General features: G+C 33.1%; 1 protein-coding gene across 3 annotated transcripts in view; it reads right to left on the reverse strand.

Annotated features, from left to right (window-relative positions):
- Positions 1-22,578, reverse strand: part of TENM2 (teneurin transmembrane protein 2) — a gene marked incomplete at its 5' end in the record, with an annotated part of 931,826 nt that overhangs the window by 875,648 nt on the left and 33,600 nt on the right. For all 3 annotated transcript variants that reach the window (XM_083351308.1, XM_083351307.1, XM_083351306.1), the window contains one exon: positions 1,719-1,994. In XM_083351308.1, the coding sequence (XP_083207434.1) occupies positions 1,719-1,994 (276 nt within the window). The remainder of the gene's footprint in view (positions 1-1,718; positions 1,995-22,578) is intronic.

Raw genomic sequence — 22,578 nt, forward strand, 5'->3', positions numbered from 1 at the left:
CACTGCCTACACTGAATGAACATCTTGCTGACATATTCGGATAAGGCACCGTACCTTCCATATATCTCAAATAGATAAACAAGAGATTCAGCTGTTCTACTAATTTCCTGCACTGGAAATAATTAACTCTAGTCTGCAAATGCATGTTCAACAGGTTGCAGCTTCCATAATTACATCTATGTGTGTCTACAAACTGACATTTTAAATCAATATGTTAGTATTGGACAGCAATAGTGATTAAATGGTGTAATTCTTTACTTTTAAAACAAACATATATCACAATTACATATCAAAATTGAATTCATTTTTGTTGGAAGTATTGTGAAATGCCAATGAGATACAATATATGTGATTTCTGTCTTTGGAGTCTACTTCCTCCATACAGAAAAAAGAGACACTATATTATAATTGCAAAAATTACACTTTCAAACAACATGTTGAGCAAACCTATTATAAATTCAGGGTCATACAATTTCATCAATGATAAAATGAAGTTAAATTCCCTCACTCCTGGATATGAATTAGTATCAGCACCAGTTATTTAGAATATTCAAAGTTAGAATGATTAGTTGCAATTAAGTATGCCCTAAGATACTTAAAAATATACTGAAAACTGCTAAAATTAAATTACCGGTAATACCAAAAGAAAATTGTTTATCAGGTTGAAGAGAAATGATAAAATCATAAAATGATAAAAACATTCAATATTAAACTGTCATTTTTCCATTATATTATTAATATAGCAATCAAACCTTGATTTCTTTTTTTTAAAAAAGGACTTAGGTACTACAATAGATTATACACATTCTGTTCCTTAAAGCTTTATTGTGAGCAAATGAAACATTACAACATACATGAAAAACTAATCATAGCTCTGTAAGTATCCATGCTGTGGTACTAAACCAGAGCACTTCTCAACGTGTATGATAATACTGCTTTTTAGAAAGTTTATAAAATCAGTGAACTCAATATGTATGGATTCTCACAGACTAACTATGATTTTTCAGGTAAAAAGTCAGATATTGTCCAGCACTAAGGCAAGTCTTTATGTAGTTAATAATAGACCATAGAAATTAGGGCTTTTTGTTTGTTTGTTTGTGAGAATTAAAAGGATTATATTCCTTCTTTATAAATATATTCACCTAGATTCTTTTTAAAAAAGATATATTTTATGTTAGTGAAAATTTTTATCTTCATATCTTAATATGAAAACTAGTGGCTGATAGCAATTCATTTAACAACACTACATGTTTAAGCTGGAACTATTACTATTTAAAACATTAAATATTTTTAGTAGATTTTGTTCATTTCTAAAAAACTAGAAAACGATTTTTGAACAGCTTTTAACCTGATATCAAAACTGATGTTATACAGCCTGATTATTATTTTTGAAAATGTCTTTATATTAAATACATTTTACATTTGTATCAGCAAACTTTCATTTGTTCTCATTCGAAGATTCGGAGAGAATAGTATCATTTGATGACAGACTCTCACCCAAATATAATTTATATATTTGCTATCAGGATGAGTTAAACCTCTTTTTCATGGTTCCCTAAAAATAGATCACTTCCCCCATAGAAGCATACTACGAACCTGCATTTTGACTTCACAAGGGAAATACAGCTTTTGTTTTATCGTCTAATATGGCAAGCATGTGCGATCACATCGTCACATATGCATATACATTACAAAATGTATTGCAGAAATAGGCCTACCGTTTTCCTCATCTGATTTATTGTCATTGTCAGAGTCAGTCAGGGTAAGGGCAGAATTTTCACGGCTTGACAGACCAGAGCTCCGCCTGGATTTAATCCCTCTCCCCCAAAGTCGAATGGCATGCTCGGGAGACATTCCACCCTCTGTATCTGAGTCAGCATCAGACCCAGTACTGAGGGAATAGCCTTGCTGAAGGATTCCTATATCTGAACAATAACCACTTCGGTGGGGGGAGGGCTCACAAATTCCTAGTTCAGCAAGGGTGAAGTTAGTTCCTAGGAAAATATGAAAGAAAAAAAAAGAGAATTAAAAATCGGAGAGTGTTGTTTTTTTTTTTTAAATTTAACTGAAAATTTATTTGAAAAGAAACTAACAGTCCTTCATGCAGAATTCACTATGTAGGCTGCACAGATATCAGTAAGGGTATTTAGACAGTTCAGTAGAAGAAGTAACTTGTATTGGAAAGAAATACCTTGATAAGAAGTGGGGAGAGAAAATGAATATCTACCTTGGATTATGGCTTTTATTGTAATATTACTCCCTTTTGTGGAAATTTAAAAACATTTTTTTTCTATGAATTCCTAGAGGGGTGCTCTAAAAAGTTATGTTATCTCCTTAGATACAAACAACAAAAAGAAAAAAAAAACAGTCTCCCAACATGCCATGTGTACATTAGTACGTATATTAGTAGATAAAAGCATCATAATGAAATGAACTAGATATTAATAGTAAAATATAATACAGAACTGAATTTTCTTGAAGTAGATATTAATTTAGCTTATATTATTTAGTATATAAAAATGTCCAACGTCACTGAGCTTAATTGGATTCTAAATATACTTCAAAACAATATATAAGTATGATTTTAATTCATGTTATTCAAAGTATTTTGGCTAGAACGTACTTTGGGCTTTGTTCATATTAGTTTTTGTTACAATACTATAGGAGAGTATGAGTGTATTTGTCCCATACGTAGCATGTATAGGCAGATCTATTTTGACTTAACTCCAGTAAAAGATTTCTGAATCAGTGTCTCTAAAAAAATATTCAAGAGTTAGCTCACATATCATATGAAACCATGGCTTTCTTGCCATAGTTATTCTGTAAATCATATTATTACTAAGATTGGCATGGCATGATAAGCTGTCAGCTATGATTAACACACTGCAGTGCATGGGGTCATACAGCATGGTAAACCCAAACTAAACTTATATATAGTTTAATAAAGCATGAGAACCCAGCCTATCATACATTAGTAACTATTTTTGAATTACATATTATTTAGGGGAGTACAGAACAACAGAAACTACAGTATCCGATTCTTCAGGTAGAGTGCAATTTTCTTTTTTCTTTCAGGAGCATCCTGTCCTGTCACCACAGAACAGTTTCAGGGGAAAAAATCATAATTCTAAGAAACAAATTTTATGAATAGGTGAAATAAAGATGAATAGTTCAGAAAATCTAACAGTTTTTAATAAAACAGGCTATATGAAAAAGTGCTACTTAATTTCTTCTGATAAAAGGATGATTTTGCATCCTTTGAAATAGAGTATATATTGCCAACCTAATGGTACCTTTAAAAAGAAACAAGAAACCTCTTTACTTTTTAAAGTAGCTGGCCACAATTCATCTCAAAATATGTTTGTTTACACTTCTGATTACAGTGGAATTGCCCATCAGTTAGTTAGAACTGAAGAAGCTTCTTGGATGAGAAACAAAATGTTTTCAAAGAAAAACAAACAAACAAGAAAATCCAGTTGCCTTTTGAAAAAAGCTCCTTTGGGACAATCATGACCTGGATGATTGAGAATATACATAGACAACTAGTTATTTATAGTATTCTCAGCGGGTTTTTTGATTTTTTTTGTTTCACAGAATGCCCAGAATGGAGTTCTGGCACCTTTTTTGGATGGAATCTTGTAGGGTAGGCAAGGCAGGTTGTATGACATGTGTGAGTTCCGGCACCTTTTTTTTTTTTTACAAAAAAAGCACTGATTCTCAGTGATCTTCTCCATTACTACAGTTCACAAGCATTCATACCCATTCTATCCAGCTTCTTCAAATTTCAATTTCCATTTTCAAAGAGTGGCATGAAGAAAACTTTGTATGAACAATTCTGGTCTTCGTAAGAATAAACACTTCATGGCATCTGAATATCATTTCCAAGTGGCAATTTCCATTGCTTGTTTTGACCTCACATTGAGTCTTAACTACTAATTTGATGTTATTCCACAGTTCCTCTGATTCCTCATCAATGAGATTCAGGAGTTCAAAGTGATTCCTGATAGTCTCTTTGAAATGAAGAATATACTTTCAGTATTATATCATGGAACTGTTGGGCTTTATCTTGACTTGGAACTTGCCTTTGGGTAGTTCATGAACTGTTCCAAGGTCAGCCTTTGACCACATCTTTGCTATTCCAAATATATTATTTGTACCAATAATATATTTGACTTCTGTGGGCTCTATATGGTAATATCAATGTAAATAGGGATTGTTATGATTGTTTGAAGACTCAAAAATTTATATTGCCACGAATGTACAAAAGTTTATATATCCAGGTTAAGGGTCCCATGAACTGCAGGCCTGAAGCAGCAAAGAGTTAAAAATCCCCTATATTTAACTTAATATACATGAATGTGCACATACAACAACTAGTTAGATGGCATAGCTACCTAAGCTTTATTAGATTTGATATGCTATATGGGATCAGACATGAATATTAATTGTATGGAAATTCACCAGGATATCCCAAACAGTTGAGAACTTGAAACACGTACAGAAGAAAGCAACTGCAAATCCAAGGCAACTGCATTGATATGTCTATCAATTTATAGCTGGCTGAACAGAACTTGAAAACTTTTTAATGGCCTTTAAACCAAACCTATGAACAACCCTAATCCCAAACACACTTGTACACAGGAAAATACAGAAAGAGAAATGGTTTTGGAAAAGCAGTTTGATATATAGTCAAAGATTATTTCTCTTCATTTATTTCATTTTAAAGCTGGGAAACCTTAAGACTAAAAAAAATAAATGTTTGTATAAAAATAAATCAGTGAATTCTTGCTAGGAAATTCTAACACAAGACACCTAAATGAAGAACAAGCTCTCATTGATAGAAAATTCTACAACAGAAAAAATACATCAAACAATGGAGACTGTGTTATAGCTGTCAATATCACTATTCTATTCATAAAACTGCTGTGAAGCAGTGGGCGTACAGAATAATCCATCCATGAGAGGTTTTCCCCACCTGTTTTCTTTCTAAAATGGCTTATTTAAGGATGCTATGTTCCTATTCTTTTCTGTAGCCTGGGTAAATTATTGCTTCACTCAAAGGAAGGTTCAAATGAATACAGGTTTACTGCATGCTAACATGGTCTACAAAAATCTGAACTACTAATGGTCAAAGCAAATTGGCAGTAGATAAGGCTCAATACAATTCAAGGCAGGCTGGACTTGTGGGATCAAAGGCATTCAGGACTGATGCCACACTTGACCCTCCCTTGGCTAAGTCTGCTCATCTCTTATAGTTAATTTCTGTATAGACAATGTGCACACTTTAAGTTTTGTACAGAAATGAATTGCCAAAAAAATTCTGATAGTCTAATTTTGGAAGATAAAGAGATAATGAGTGCACAAAGGCTTGAAATTCATTTGTACAAGATATACCAATGTCTTTATTGCAAATGAATGGCTATCCAAAGATAACAACACTGAAAACTAACAAAAGTTTCACCTTCTCTGCTAACCCAATATGTGTTGCACACAGATTATGAAATCACTCAATACTATTTAACTGATCAACAAGATGTTTTCAATAATCATATTTTGAGTCTGAGTTTGGCATTGGAATACATTTTTAATGAAAGAGAATAGTCTTGGAATAGACAAACTTCATGTCCTTTCTTCTTCTCTAAAAAGCATAGGTTTTTTAAAAAAAATTCTGAACATTCTATCCACCAGCATCTTGATTTTACACTTTGTGGTCACATTTAACATTTTAGTGTAATATTTCACACACACACACACACACACACGTTTTAAAAAATATCTCTTATAACTCATATATTTAGAAAGTCATAGAAAGAAAACAATAGAATGAAGGTGGTGTTTTATTCCATCATATTTTATCTAACTTTGACTTAACTTTTTAAGAATATACATTTCTATAATCTTTCTATTTCAATATAGCAAATATTAGCAGTAATATAGGAGTTATATAATGCATATTACTCTTAATGGGATTTTATTTTTTATGTTTTAAATACCCATGTTAAATAACCAGTAGGAAAATTAGAAGAATAAATTTTAAAAATTGCAAAAGCAATGCATGAAGTGAGCTTAGCAATAAACTATAAAAGCATGTTGGTAAAAGTGTATTTGAAAAATAAAAATAAAAATAAAAAGGAAGACTATAGCTACAATAAACGGTGGTGCTTAAGTGGACCTTTCTAATAATAAGAGAATATGGTGATGCTAAAAGTATATTCACACACCATTGGTAACAAAACAAAACATAAACACTAACAAATTACGAACATACTAACTTGAATAAGCTGTTTTCCAAATGAAGTAAAATAACTTAATGAGCTGTAGAATTTAACATCCTTTAAATATTCACATGTTTATAATTTTATTAGTATTTTGCTTTCATGTAAAATGTAAATGATGTCAAGAACAAACTCAATGACTTTTCTTGTTATTTTCTATGTGATCATTGGAACTACAATGAAAAGGACACCAAGATAAAGCGCCTACTTTTTCTGTTTTTTGAAAGTTAAATGTTTGGCAAATGCACATGGCTTCCAAAGATATGAAGCTAACTATTAAGCAAATTGAAAAATGCATCAGAATAGAAACACAACTATTTGACCCAAGCTGCCAGTAATCCTGTTCCAGCGTTGGGTGCAGAATTAAATAATGTGTCTGCAGGGATCAAGCTGGCACGAAATACCCACTTTTAATGCTGTTAATGCTAATTCCACACTAATTTATGTTCTTTCTCTCTATATAATATATTTTAACACTCCATATTGCTTTTAATTATAGTTTCACAAGACTTTGATAAATTATATGAAATTTATTATATAGATATACATAAGGTTGCATTGATAAGATGGTTGGTCATGAACAATTAAAAAAACCTCCGATTTTTAAAGGTTTAGCTAACCGAGACTATTAATTTCACATTGATATTTGTCAACATTTACATACAACTGTCACAAAAAAGCAACCTGAGTATTTACTGCCTCAGCAGTATACATATATTTGATTAAATAATTTGAGACGAATATTTTTTCAGTAACACATGGCAGTCAAATAATCATTTTCTGTGACTCATTTGGTTGAGAGACACAATCCAAAAATCTGTTTAATTCATATAAAGTGATGCGTGGAAAATGCCCACTTAAATAATGTACATCTTTAAAATAAGTCAATAAAGACTACACATTTAGCATTTTGTGGCAAGATGGTCAGCAAACAAATTTAATAATAAAAATGATATTGTCATGCAATTGTTCAAAAGAATTTGTGATAAGAATTCTATGCATCTGTATACTTAAGATTGTTTTATTATTATTTTAGCATTCTCAAAAAGAATGGTAATCAATTTTTAAAACATTATTTTGAAGTATGCAGTTGATAAATAATAGGGTATATTTTAAATACATTTTAAATTCAGATAAATAGTTTACTAAAATTTCTTACATTCTATTTTTATTTTTTTCCTATGTTTACATCTATGTAAAATAATTATTTACATTCATAACTTCCCCACCACCACCAATAGAGCACTGATTGGCACCAACTCAGCCAATTTAATGTAAGCTTGAATATTTGCACAGATGATTTATCTGCTCTAAATTTAACAATTATATGTTTATTTGCTTTATATATAAATGACTGACATCTGAATATACAGAAAAGAATATAGACAATGATACAAAAAATTGTCCCTCTCTTTAAACAGAACAGAACAAAAGTCATTTTAAGGAATTCCCAATATTTGCTAAATACAATAAGAATTGGATACCAAGAGTGTATATTCCTAGACTAATCAATAAAGATGTGTATAGGACAGGAAGGCCTGGAGGAAAGTTGTCCATGGGGTCAAGACGGGTCAGACACAACTTTGCAACTAACAACAACAACAACAACAACATAGATATACTTAAAGAGGTCAAACCACAGTTCCATCTAGAACAACAATAAATAATAATAATAATAATAATAATAATAATAATAATAAGAAGAAGAAGAAGAAGAAGAAGAAGAAGAAGAAGAAGAAGAAGAAGAAGAAGAAGAAGAAGAAGAAGAAGTTGGAAGGGACCTTCTAGGTCATCTAGTCCAACCCCCTGCTCAGGCAGGAAGCCCTATACCATTTCAGACAAATGGCTGTCCAGTCTCTTCTTAAAAACTTCCAGTGTTGGAGAATTCACTACTTCTGAAGGCAGGTTGTTCCACTGATTAATTGTTCTAACTGTCAGGAAGTTTCTCCTCAGTTCTAGATTGCTTATCTCCTTGATTAGTTTCCATCCATTGCTTCTTGTCCTGCCTGTGTTGGCTTTTTTGGCAGCTGCAACACACTGCTGGCTCATATTTAAGGGATTGTCCACTAGGACTTCGAGATCCCTCTCACAGTTACTACTATTGAGCAAGGTACCACCTATACTATACCTGTACATTTGGTTTTTTCTTGCCTAAATGTAGAACTTTACTTTTTTCACCATTGAATTTCATTTTGTTAGATAGCACCTAGTGTTCCAGTTTGTTCAGATCCTTCTGTATCTTCTGGAGTGTTGGCTATTCCTGCCATTCCTGGTGTCGTCTGCAAATTTGATGAGTTCCCCATCTATCCCCTTGTCCAAATAGTTGATGAAGATGTTGAAGAGCATTGGGTCTAAAACAGAGCCCTGGGGCACCCCACTACACACTTCCCTCAATGTAGATGCAGTTCCATTGAGGACCACATGCTGAGTACGGCTGGTCAGCCAGCTACAAATCCATCTGGTGGTGATGCTGTCTATCACAAATTTTTCTATCTTATACAAATTCATGACTTGTGGGCTACATGTGTCAGTACTTTTATGTGGCCCACATATGCTCAATTTATTTGAACTATGATAATAACAGAATAACAGAGTTGGAAGGGATCTTGGAGGTCTTCTAGTTTTACCTTCAAGCTATGTTAATGAAGAAATAAAGAAATAATAAAGAAATCTGTCTGGAGAAGGCCAGAAATTTAATCCATGTGTTTCAGATAAGACACTTCCTTAGTTCTCACAAAGATAAAGGGAGGGCAAAAGCTCATTTAGTGTTCCAAGATTATTGTAATCTTAAAAGTAGTGTTAGCTTGGACATCTTTGATGTCCTAGTCTGGTCTACTTTGAAGGACAGATAGTCATCTAAGAAAGATCTTGAAAACCAGTCTAATAGATACAGGAATAGAATTACTTTCAATTTCTAAATCATTGATTGCTTTAGGCAACATTGCTATTCTTTAAAAGTGAAGCTAAAAGCTTAGCCGCCCTGAGTCTTTGGAGAAGGGCGGGATATAAATGGAATTAAAATTAAAATTTAAAAATTATTTGTATACTGTCTCAAATTGACGAAATGACTTATATTGTAGGTTTCATAAGTATACTACATAGTCATATATTTCAATGTCTTTCTCTTTGTGAAGATTTGTATTTCTATGTGTGTTTATAATTATCCATTTTAAAGCTATATATTTCTTTTCTTATTTTTAAATTAGGTTGCCTTAAGGTGAAATGAGAGATACAGCTTTCTGGAAAAACTAGCATATGTGGGCATTTTAACTCATAGAGTAGATTGGAGTTGCCACCATATTATTTATTTTGCACCATCATAGTTCAATTACAGAGTAAACTGGTAAAAAAGAGAAATAGAGTCTTGAGTTTAATATTGTAATGTTATGCATATTTACATGGAAGTAAACTGTACTGAACACAGTGGGACTGCTTCCATAAAACTTTCATAAAATTGTTCTGCCAATCCCATGCAGTGCTATGAATATCTCAATTACGCCTACTTTCTCCTTAGTAGCTACTGAAAGATATAGTATACAGCTAGGGTTAGCTAGTTGAAAGCCTTTAATATAGTCTTAGCTTGAAAGTTCAAGGGTAAAAACATTTATTTTTCACATGTTTCAAGGAATGGCTTTCTCAAGGGATCTTGAAATCTCTCCTCTCCTCCCCTCTCCTCTCTGAGAATTAGTCTGGTGACCTCTGCAGTTTGAATATTCAGTGATGGGTACATAATAGAGTAATATATAACTATAATGTAAGTTTGTCTTGTTTGTCTCTTTCTGTCTCTGTCTCTTTGTCTGTCTATCTATCTGTGTCTGTGTGTCTGTGTGTCTGTCTGTCTGTCTGTCTGTTTGTGTGTCTGTGTGTCTGTCTGTCTGTCTGTCTGTCTGTCTGTCTCTCTCTCTCTCTCTCTCTCTCTCTCTCTCTCTCTCTCTATATATATATATATATATATATATATATATATATATATATATATATATTTGTGTGTGTGTGTGTGTGTGTGTGTGTGTATGTGTGTTCTCGTTTTGCACTGCATGCACTGATGAACTAGCCTGCTCAGCAAGCATTTAACAGATTAGACACTTGAACATGGTTTTAGGCAATGCTCTCTCATGTTTCTGCATATTGCCTGATAAACACTTCAAAGTAAACCGCTCATAAATATGAAATGAAAAGCTGAGAAGTTGTTATGCACAGCTTTGAGATACAAATCTCTTTATTCCCCTCTGAAGTGGAGTTTGATTGACATAATGAGTCATAGATCCTGTCCGGGGACTCACTGCCTTATCCCTCTTTCCTCAGGAGACAGGGAGACTATAAAGAAATATACTTCAGAACTTTGTGACAGATAGCTATATATATATATATTAAAAGAATTCAATTCTACATACTTTGCTTATTATTTTATATTAATACTCAACTTTGGAAGACTCTGATGTATGCTGACAATTGACAAGCTTCAATGTAAGCATAATCAATGTCCAGTTTTACTGCTACCCCAAATGAAGTGGTGTTATGAGACAGAGGTCTTGTATATATTCACAGAAATAAACATTCATTTATTAGATTTCATCCTGCCTTTATTGCTTTGTAAGTAATTCAAAGCAGCAAACATATTTAATATTCCTTCTACCTCCTATTTTCCATACAACAACCCTGTTAGGTAACTTGGGCTGAAAGAGAATGGACAGGCCCAAAGTCACCCAGGCAACTTTCATTGCTAAGGCAGGACTAGAAATGACAGTCACCTACTTTCTAGGACAGCATGCTAATCACTACACCAAATGGGCAAATTGCACCTTTGAAGGAATATTGTAGCAAAATTTAAAAACAAACCAATTTTCTAAAAATGTTATCCCGTGTTTGCTTAAAGAAATTTCAGATAAGAACCTCTGCCAGTTTGGGTGCTGTTATTGCTGTCAAGCGGTGGACGTTACACTAGTTTAGACAATTCAAGAAAAAAAAAACCTTAAATGCAAAAGGGATAGGGGAAAGTATTATAGCATGGATAGGAAAAGCAGTATAGACCTATTTCTCACCATCCTGTGTATTGTTAGATAAATTGCTTAATCTTATAATATTTTGTTGAAACTTAAGCATAATGTGAAAAGACCTCAGGCATTCTCCCATTAGGACAAGACAATAGAGGACAATAAGATCCTCTTTATTGTGCAACAACGAGTCGGTACTATAATTGCCGAGTATTGTTGGCTTTATTGAGCAGACTACAACTATTTAGGACACTAAAATGGTATATAAATTGGCATGACAGTTAAAAATCCTAATAAATTGAGCAGAAAAATAAATTATTCAGAAATTACTCTTATTTATATGTGGTTCTTTTCCTCTACTGAAATACAATAATTCTTAAAGATGTTTTATTGTTATTATTATTATTATTATTATTATTATTATTATTATTATTATTATTCACGGACATATTTCTAACTAACTGATTTTGTGGATTCTAGTTTCTATCATGACACGTGGAAAGGATTATTATACATTAAAAAAAGTAAAGTCCAGCCTGATGGTGGAAAAAATTCAAACAAACATGAAATTCAGAACTATCTTTGTTGATATAATAAATGCAAGACTTAAAATAACAACTCTTATATAGCCTAGGTTTCTTATTTTAAGTAACAATATAATAGTCAAATGAAAACCAGGATTGCAGAATTCTGGACTTTTTACACTCTTCACCACCTCTGTTTTAGATCCCATCAAATATTGTGACCATCAGACAGTTCTGTGCTCCCAGAAAGAGAATGCTCCTGGCAGCAGTGACAGCTTATATCCCCAGACAAATAGAGGACCGTCTAGTGGGACTTTTGTTATCAACAGTAAGGGAAAAGCTAAATTCTTTATAATATATGATCCCAGTGACATTATTCAAAATGGGGAAAAAATGGAAACTTTTATTTGCTTCTTAAAATGTTTTTGAAGGCAAAATAAATCATTCAAACACCTTTGAATCAGAGGATGCACTCTTAGCTGACCTGGATTCCAGGTAATTTCATGAAACATCAATGTAGATCTCTTCATGGCAACACAGATGTGATTTGTTGTTATCGTTTTCCAAGATGTTTGGAAGGATAGATACATAGGACTCTCTAATCTACTTTCCAGCCCTGGTACTCCATGGAGGTCTCCCTACCCAGTGGTACACTGGCATAATGCCACTGGCTTTTTCAGTCCATCAAGACTGCCAGATGGGACTGCCAAATGCGATCAGAAGGCTGCCACCTTTTGCATAGGACTGTGCCTTTGCAAATTCACTTTTTCAAGATTTTCTGTATATTTGGATTTACAGATCCAGGATCATGGATTTTCCTTCTAAACAGCATTTTTATGCTAGATTAAAATATGCAGCCTTTAAAATAATCATTACCAATCATTGAATTAGAATCTTCAGTAATTATATGAGGAGCTAAGTTACAAGATTTATGATGACTCACATGAACTTAGCATATTTGTTTTCTGTACAGGAGTAAAATAGTGGAAGTGAGGTAAAAGATATCTTTTGGGATTGATGACATATTTAGAAGTTCTATACTACTGTATATTGTGAATGCTTTCATAAAATCAGTGCCGTGCATGCTAGCATAATGCTTCCAGTTTTAACAATATCGTCTCATCCACAGCTTATTTTCACTTTTTTTCTGAACAGGTAAGCACATTTGTGGTCTGTAATCACAGATCAGTAGTATAAAAGCACAGGTCTATACTTCTGAAAATATAATCACAAACATACTTGCTTGTTATTTACAGGTAGAATATATTAGTACACTGTTGGGAAAATAGGATTTTTCTTTTCAAATAGATATTTAGTAGACGTTTGTTAGTTTATGGCAAACTAAAAATAAGATGACTTTTTGGTCCCTTTTCCAATTATTTTTATTATATATACAAAAATGTGAGATCATAACTGCCAGTTCTTCAGTTGGAGTTGTTTTATATAGTATATACATTTTCTCAAGTATCCAGGATGTCACAATGCATTGATTTAATATATGTACAAATCCAAGTAGTGTGGTCTTTTATATAGTATATACATTTTCTCAAGTATCTAGGATACTAATATAAGGAAGAGAGAAAGAGAATGGCAAAAGAAATTAAAAGTGACAAAAATACACAAAACAAATTTATAATAAAAATTACCTCTACCTTTTTTGGGTGCAGAATTAAAAACAATACAGCCTCTTATCTAAATTGTGTTTATAAATCTACAACATTTCTCGATTCAGATCTAATATAATTTTCAAATTGCAAAAAGTTGATATTATCCTTATCTTGTTGCAAATCTAACAATGGTCGCCAAACAGCAAGAAATTTAGTCAAATTATTGTTTCTAACTGTAACAGTAAATTTTGTCATCTTGGCTAGCGCCATTAATTTTAAAATCCATTCTCCATCTATTCTCCATAATCACAAACATACTTGCTTGTTATTTACAGGTAGAATATATTAGTACACTGTTGGGAAAATAGGATTTTTCTTTTCAAATAGATATTTAGTAGACGTTTGTTAGTTTATGGCAAACTAAAAATAAGATGACTTTTTGGTCCCTTTTCCAATTATTTTTATTATATATACAAAAATGTGAGATCATAACTGCCAGTTCTTCAGTTGGAGTTGTTTTATATAGTATATACATTTTCTCAAGTATCCAGGATGTCGCAATGCATTGATTTAATATATGTACAAATCCAAGTAGTGTGGTCTTTTATATAGTATATACATTTTCTCAAGTATCTAGGATACTAATATAAGGAAGAGAGAAAGAGAATGGCAAAAGAAATTAAAAGTGACAAAAATACACCAAACAAATTTATAATAAAAATTACCTCTACCTTTTTTGGGTGCAGAATTAAAAACAATACAGCCTGTTATCTAAATTGTGTTTATAAATCTACAACATTTCTCGATTCAGATCTAATATAATTTTCAAATTGCAAAAAGTTGATATTATCCTTATCTTGTTGCAAATCTAACAATGGTCGCCAAACAGCAAGAAATTTAGTCAGATTATTGTTTCTAACTGTAACAGTAAATTTTGTCATCTTGGCTAGCGCCATTAATTTTAAAATCCATTCTCCATCTATTCTCCATTTGGTATGGTACTCAGTGTGCGGATAACCACTAGCTCATTTATGCCATAATCTTTCATTTTCATTTGAGAATTTGATATTTTGACAATTATTATTAGTAAAAGGCACAAATGTTTTTAAAGTATAGTTCACTTCATTAGATGCATAGAAAGACTAAAATATTGCAGGATTTAAATTAGGATGGGGGAGGGAAAGGGAGGAGAAGATAGGGAGTTTAAGTCGATGTAAATTACAGATGAGCCATATTACTAGTACCTTACCAATTAACAATTATAATGTGTCTGAATAAATCTATTGATGTATGTAAGCTCAGCGATCCTTTCCTCAGTAATGCTGGTAGTTTTTTTTTTAAAAAAAGTGACTGAGGATCCTTCGCATTGCAAATTAATAGCAATTTAATATGACAGATGAATCAGTGACTATTTCAATGTTCTGACTAGTTGGAAGACTTCAAACAACAGTTTTCAGCCCTCTGTTTAAATGCCAGCTGAATTTATACTAAGAGCAAAGTATATTTATGGGGGGGAAAAAAGAATTCTACACAAAGTACAGTGGGATCCCACATAAAATAATTCAAGGAGATTCCAAAATATTAATACAATTATCACATTTTACTACAACACTATAAAAATAGGATTGGCAAAATCCATTCTGATCAATTTAACCTTTTCAACATTTTTTCATGCTCTTATTGAATTTTATCTCTCCAAAGTTTTGTATAAAAACTTGATGAATGAATACAATCATTTCAATATCTTTTTTTTTATATTCACATAATTCCATATATCAATATCATCAGTTTAACAAGTGTTTTTAGAATGACATAATACTTCTTGGAATGAAAACTGTTAATACATTTTGTCCTCAGTGCCTTCTGCAAATGAAAATAATCTCAGTATTAACACAATTAAGAAATTATTAGCTGTTTAAAAGGCAATAATGCTACATACCATATTTTTTTTCAATATAACATGATGTTTATAAGAATAGGAATTGGTCAACTTATATATGTAATTTGTATATAGCATTTGATGCTATATTAAAGCATCACATTCCATTTGGATAGTTTATATTTAAACCAGATAATAGGTGTAAAATCAAGTTTAGTAATTTTATTATAAATATATTTAAGAAGCATGATATAACAGCTCATAGAGAGAAATTTCAGAAAATGTTAACACTGAAAGAAAAAAGTATATTGTACACTGTTGCTTTTTAACAAGTTTTAAGAGCTCTTAATTAAGTCAAATAAAAATATACATTGTGATAATAATTTTCATCAAATTTATATTTTACCAACTCTCAGTAACTGTGAGAGTTTCTTTTTTTAAAGTAACACTATATTTCAAATTGATATGTCAAGAATTACATGGATATATGGGTTAGGGATATATTGCATTTTACTTTTCATATTTACAGTGTAAGTTAAAAACTAACATTTTATTAGGAAATTGCTAGTAAAAATGGGAAGATGGGAAAGGAATTAATTTTCATTAGTAGCACTAATTTGTGTTCTCAAGAATTGAATTCAAAAGGCCCAATGAAATTAAAATTACCCACAATTTTAAAAATAATTCTTAAGACAAAAGATAAGGCTGATACTTTTCAGCAGATGGGAAAACAAATTGCAAAAAATCCAGTGGTGCATAGAGCACTTTATTAATAATTGGGAGACTTTTATCAAAAAACAGACATTGTCCAATCCATGTAGAAACTGACCTTAATTGTCTTTACTATATCAGTTTAAATAATTGAAAAGAATTACCCTTCAGTTTTAGCAGAGAGCTGCAGATATAATGCAAATTATGTCAAAGAGCCACAAAAATGTTTACTTTCGTGCAATCCCTACATATACTATGCTTTTTTAAAAAAAAATAATCATACTGGGGTGAAAAAATGGATGAAATAGATTTATGCATGTGGTGGTTCTGAAATCTCCTGATTTGTTCACTTCCAATGCACATAAACGCATCTTTCATTAAAAGAGAAGATATGGGAAATCTGGCACACGTACTGTATCTTTCGACATTCATGTTACTTGCAAATTAAAGATAATAAGTTTATGTTACTTAATTATTACATTATTAAAATGACCGTGATTATGGAAATCTGTTTTGGTAAGTACTGCTCTGATTAAGTAGCAGTTGATTAATCTATCAGGAAATTATTTTAAATGATGCCTATTCAAGGGCAGATGTTTCTGTATGGTGACCAAAATATTTGTTATTTAACAACTAATAGGATTTGTTTTGCTAATTATACAGAATAAGAAACATGAGCCTGGCAACACAAAACATGAAATTTGAAGTCAACAAAAAAGCTGTAATATAACATTACATAGAAAAATAGGCATTGCATGTTCTTCAAAAGATCAAAAAAATCTGGCAATAATTTTAGGCCTAGCTATATTGTGGAGAATGTTTTGAACTTAATTGATGGACATAGCATAAGAACTTTAGTATTTAATGGATATGAGTTAATATAGAAGCTAATATTTAAGGGACCACCTTGGTAATTTGAAATCACTCAGTCCAAAAGAACAGTAGCTTTATCTAAGCATTTAACATATCCAAGAATTTTAACTTCCAGCAAAATCTAAGATAATAGTTAACCACGTACCTTTATATTATATTGGTTTTTATTGAGATAATCAAGACTTCAAATTGTTTCATAACAGATTGTTCCTGTTTATTAAACTGGTCCTATCTATCTATTTCATCATTGTGTGTGTGCATGTGGAGGGGGAGAAGAGGTCACTGCAGTGCATAGTGGACACCTATTCCTCTTAGTAGCTAAGCAATGTAAGAAAGGTCTGTGTGAAATATATACTGTGATTTTAAAATTGTACACTTTCAGATATTAGAAAACAATTTCTGTTTGTTCTAATCTTTTCCTACACTATGTCCTCCATTTACCTGTCAAAATGTTTTCTCGGAAGATTCAAGCCATTATTGAGTTAGAGCTAATCACGCTTCTTGTTCCAGCTTAAAGTAATGCTGTCCTAAAATACCTATTTATAATTTTAAACTATACCATGTATCTATAGCACTGCCTGCCAAAAATACTGTCCAGATTTGCAAGTATGGCAGTTATTATGGGGATAGTGATTTTCCCCTCTGTAGTTTTGTTATGTCTGTTCAGCATTCTGCCAAACATGAGAAAAGTATCCATTCTCCACAACATGAATGTTGTGTCCATATGGCCCAACCGTGTTATTTTTTAGGTTAAGTCCTAGCTTTTCTAACCAACATTAAGGCAGGATGGTGTACAGCTCCCTAACTGTATAACTATGATGTACAGATCATTGTTACCATATTTCATCATTTTTAAACTCCCCAACTGACATATTTTGCAGTTATTTAACTGAACTTTTGATATTCTTTTAATATGAGTTGTTGGTAGCAGTGTTCCAATATCTCAGAGGCTGCCACGAAGAAGAGAGAGTCAAGCTATTCTCCAAAGCACCTGAAAGGAAGACAAGAAGCAATGGATGGATACTAATCAAGGAGAGAAGCAACCTAGAACTAAGGAGAAACTTCCTGACATTTAGAACAATTAACCAGTGGAACAACCTGCCTCCAGAAGTGGTGAATTCTCCAACACTGGAAGTTTTTAAGAAGAGACTGGACAGCCATTTGTCTGAAATGGTATAGGGTTTCCTGCCTGAGCAGGGGGTTGGACTAGATGACCTAGAAGGTCCCTTCCAACTTCTTCTTCTTCTTCTTCTTCTTCTTCTTCTTCTTCTTCTTCTTCTTCTTCTTCTTCTTCTTCTTCTTCTTCTTCTTCTTATTATTATTATTATTATTATTATTATCATGACTTTAGGAATTATTTAGAAAAATAAATAATAAACAAAAGTTAAAATAAACATTCCTCATAATTTTTTGAGGACATGCAGTGGAAAAGCAAAGTTCTTACACTTCCTTTGATGCCATTTAGAATTATGCAAAATTATTTACACAAATAAATTTCCTCTTTTTCCTGAATAAAACATTGAGGTTTTTTCTTTCTTTCTTGTACTGTATTGACAGCCTGGAGTTGAAGTTAAAAAAAAAGTGAGCGAAGGGGTCACGTATGAAAGGAACAACACTATTTAAAAATGCAAGGGAGTAACAGATATAGAATGGCTGTAAGGAAGAGTGGCTAACGCTAAATGGATGAAGGAATGGCTACACAAGCCAAAATGTCCATTCTGATCATCCGTGCAATATTTATTTATTTATTTATTTATTTATTTATTTATTTATTTATTTATTTATTTATTTATTTATTTATTTATTTACTTGTTTTTCATCAAATTTAGAGACTGCATATCCCACTCACAGATGATCTCTGGGTGGTGTGCAATTAAAAATATTTTTAAAAAACCCCATATATTTATATATTTCAGTTCGAGTGACTTACAACATAATTATACATAATATCTCAGTTCGAGTGACTTACAACATAATTAAACATGCAGATATAAAAAACAATTATAAATATAAAAACAGATTAAAATCACATAACATTAAAACTAGCTAAAAACCACAGGTCTGCAGCAGAGAGATGGCAGTGTCTTTTCTGTTACTTCACTAGTCACTTCAAGCCAACAGCTTCTCCTTCAGGGTCTTATGTCGAGCAGCATAGCCACGTTTTAAGACTTTCCTGAATGCCAGAAGAGAGAAAGTGATTCTGCAGCAAGATGTGGGGGCCATGGCAGAACATGTTCTTCCCCTGGATGCCTCCAGTCACAGTTCCTTGGCTGATAGGACCCACAGCAGGCCCATTCTGCCAATCAGAGTGAGACAGGACAATCCCATTGGGGGAAAGACGGCTCCTCAGATACCCTGGACCTTTGCCATAGAGGGCTTTAAATGTAATAACTAACACCTTGAATGGATGACTGATACAGGTGCATGGCTGTCATGGTGGCCATGAACTTCCAGGCTCTTTCTGAGGTCCAACCCAGCAGACTGAAATCTCCCAGGACTTGCAGAACTCCACTGACAAGGCTGAGATGCCTCCAGCAGCTTAGGCAGGGAGGCTGCTAGACAGTAAGGAGGCTGGTACAGCAGCAAAAATATGGTAATTTTCATATTTTAATAGGAGGCAATTAAAGCAGGAATAATTAAAGTTAAAGAAAGCTGGGAGATAGCCTAGCCAACCCCAAGATTACATATCTCTCTGTGAACCCCAAGTAAGTCAGCAGAGCCAAGTCTTCAAACTCTTGCAAAAGGATGAGATAGAGGATATTCCAGAAGACAGTTTGATGGTATAGACAGACTTCTTCCTGGATCCCACCAATCAAAATTATTTAACTGAAAATTATTTCCCTATCTGACTAGGTGGGATGGACTGATGTAATGGGGAGTAGGCAGTTTTGCAGGTAACCTGGTCCCATGCCATGTAAGGATTTAAAGGTCATCACAGTTTGGACTGAGAAGTGAACAAGGACCAAGTGCAGTAGAGGTGTTACATGCTCCTTTTTTGGGGTCCCCCAAATTGCCAATGTACAATTGAAGCTTCCCAATCCCTTTCAAGGGTAGCCCCGTACAAAATGTGTTGCAATTATCCAGGTAGGAAATGATAAGGGTGTAAATGATGGAGAGAAGGATCTCCCCATCAAGGAAGGGTGTAACTGGTGCACAATACAAAGTTAAACAAAAACTCTCCTGGCCACAACTGCCATCTGCTCTTTAAGCAGGAGCCTTGGATTCAGGAAAAAAAAACAACAACTTCTAGATTATGTAATGGGTCTGTCTGGGGTAGTGCAACCCATCCAAGACCAAGATGGTAAACTCCAGATCCAGAAAAGTCCTCTATCTACAGCCACTTCATCTTATCATGGTTCAACTGAAGGCACTGTGAAATAATGTACAAAACATCAATTAATTCACCTCGGACAGAAAAGTAGATCCCATGGTGATAGATGATCTTACCCAGAGGTTTCATGTAGATATTAAAAAGTAGCAGAGAGAGCACGGGGCCCTGAGGCACCTTGCAAAGCAGGGGGTGCTCTTGCTCCTTATCAACAATTTATGACCCACTTTCATGACAGTAGGTGACCAAACATTATAGGTTGTACACACCCTGAAGCTGTCGTAGCATAGACAGATCCAAAACTATTTTTTTTATTGTTAACATGAAGTGATATAAGGTTACTTAAATTATTGTTATCAGAATGAAGTGAAGCCAATATTGTGTGTTTGAATGAGCTTATGTTGTCTGCATTATGTTTTGTACATGAGTGCAATATTGATACAAAAGTGGTAGAACCTTGACTTCACTGACATTATGGCCATCTGTCCAATTGTGACACCCTCCTTGCTACACTGTGTGAAAAAAAAACACAGTATAATATGGAAAAAAAGAGAGAAGAAAGATTATCTCACAATAGTTACTTATTTCTACTCTAGAGTTGCTTTTTTTGCTTCAGAAGCAAAACTATTCTGGAATTTAGAGAACTATTTTTTGTCTTTTTTGTTGCCTAAAGTATTTTTGTTGCACTTTAGAATCCTGAAATTCCTCATTTTGAGAACATTTTAATTTTATTACTTGGTCTTTCTGATACCCTTATTTTCCTAACTCAGTATATTTCTACTGTATTATACATCTACAATTTTATTTTTTGTAGTATAAAAAATATTACAGCATCCTTTAAATATGATAGGTTGGCTCATAAGAACATAAGATTATATCTGATGCATCAGACCAAGACCCAACTTCATTTATTTATTTACACATTTATTTACCTACTTATTTATTACATCTAGAAACCATGTATCTCTCTCAAAGTGTGACTTTTGTTTGTGATATTTGTGGTGTACAAATGTTTATTTTCCACAATGCTTATGGAGCTTGCAGGCAAGAAAGAATGTCGTACTTATCCACCATTGTTTCCCTTTAAATGGTATTTGAAGTCATGCCGACTCAAGCCAGAGCTAATATTGTCTTCAAAACTAAGAGGTAAAGGTAAAGGTTCCCCTGCACATGCGTGCTAGTCATTTCCGACTCTAGGGGCTGGTGCTCACCTCTGTTTCAAAGCTGAAGAGCCAGCGCTTGTCCGAGGACATCTCCATGGTCATGTGGCCGGCATGACTGGATGCCAAAGGTGCACAGAACACTGTTATCTTCCCACCGTAGTGGTCCCTATTTTTCTACTTGCATTTTTACGTGCTTTCGAACTGCTAGGTTGGCAGAAGCTGGGACGAGTAACAGGCGCTCACTCTGTTACGTGGCACTTGGGATTTTACCCGCCAAACTGCTGACCTTCTGATCGACAAGCTCAGCATCCTAACCCACTGAGCCACTGTGTCCCTATTTCAAAACTAATAGTCTTGACAAATTTTCCACAAATTTATCCAGCCTCCAAATCTATCCAAATTAATAACCAACACCATGTCTTTCTGTAATGAATTCTATAGGATGTATGTGTTCTGTGAAAATGTGCTTCATTTGCCTGCTTTAAATGTCCTTTCTATTAGGTTCATTGGATAGTCCCTAATAGTTTGAGAAGGAGACAAAATGTTTGCCATTTGGTTGATTAATCATTTTAATTTAAAAATCTTCTTGTGAAATTGAAGAATAGAAACTTTAGTAATTTACCTACTTGCCAAATCATAGCTTATTCTTATGTTAGCATCATTTATGAACACATTTAAAAAGCAAAGTTCCAATATAATACTTCCTCCATTGAGAAAAAATCTTATTGATTCCTAATCCTTGCTTTCTATTTCTCAACTATTGAGCCATTCTTAAACTGGCAGGTCCCTTATCACCAGTTATTATTTGTACCAATTTGCCTGGAAGAGATGTTAGAACAACTGTCTCCTAGAACTTTTGTTAAAGATTGCCATTATCTTGGCTGTCTTCTCATCTTCTGGTACTCAGCCTAGTTTAACATAACTTGTTTTTTGCTGTTATATTAGCCATTAAGATCAAGATTGTGTTTAAATTTCCATCTTGAAGTAGTTTCAAGTTTTCTCTTGAAACTAAACTGTTATACAAAATATGGACTCAGACATTGTTCTTCATAAGCAATATGAGAATTATGTTTGCAAAAGGGTGGAGGTCATTCTATTTCCAGCACAAGACTATTCAATACCCTCCTAGGGACATATTTCATCAGCTATTGAAATATTTTAATTAAAGAATCAATTTAATATGTGCAATACATTTATTTTACTTGACAATGCACACAAGACAAA

Source organism: Vipera ursinii, assembly GCF_947247035.1.
Source record: "Vipera ursinii genome assembly, chromosome: 2".
Classification (NCBI taxonomy): domain Eukaryota; kingdom Metazoa; phylum Chordata; class Lepidosauria; order Squamata; family Viperidae; genus Vipera; species Vipera ursinii.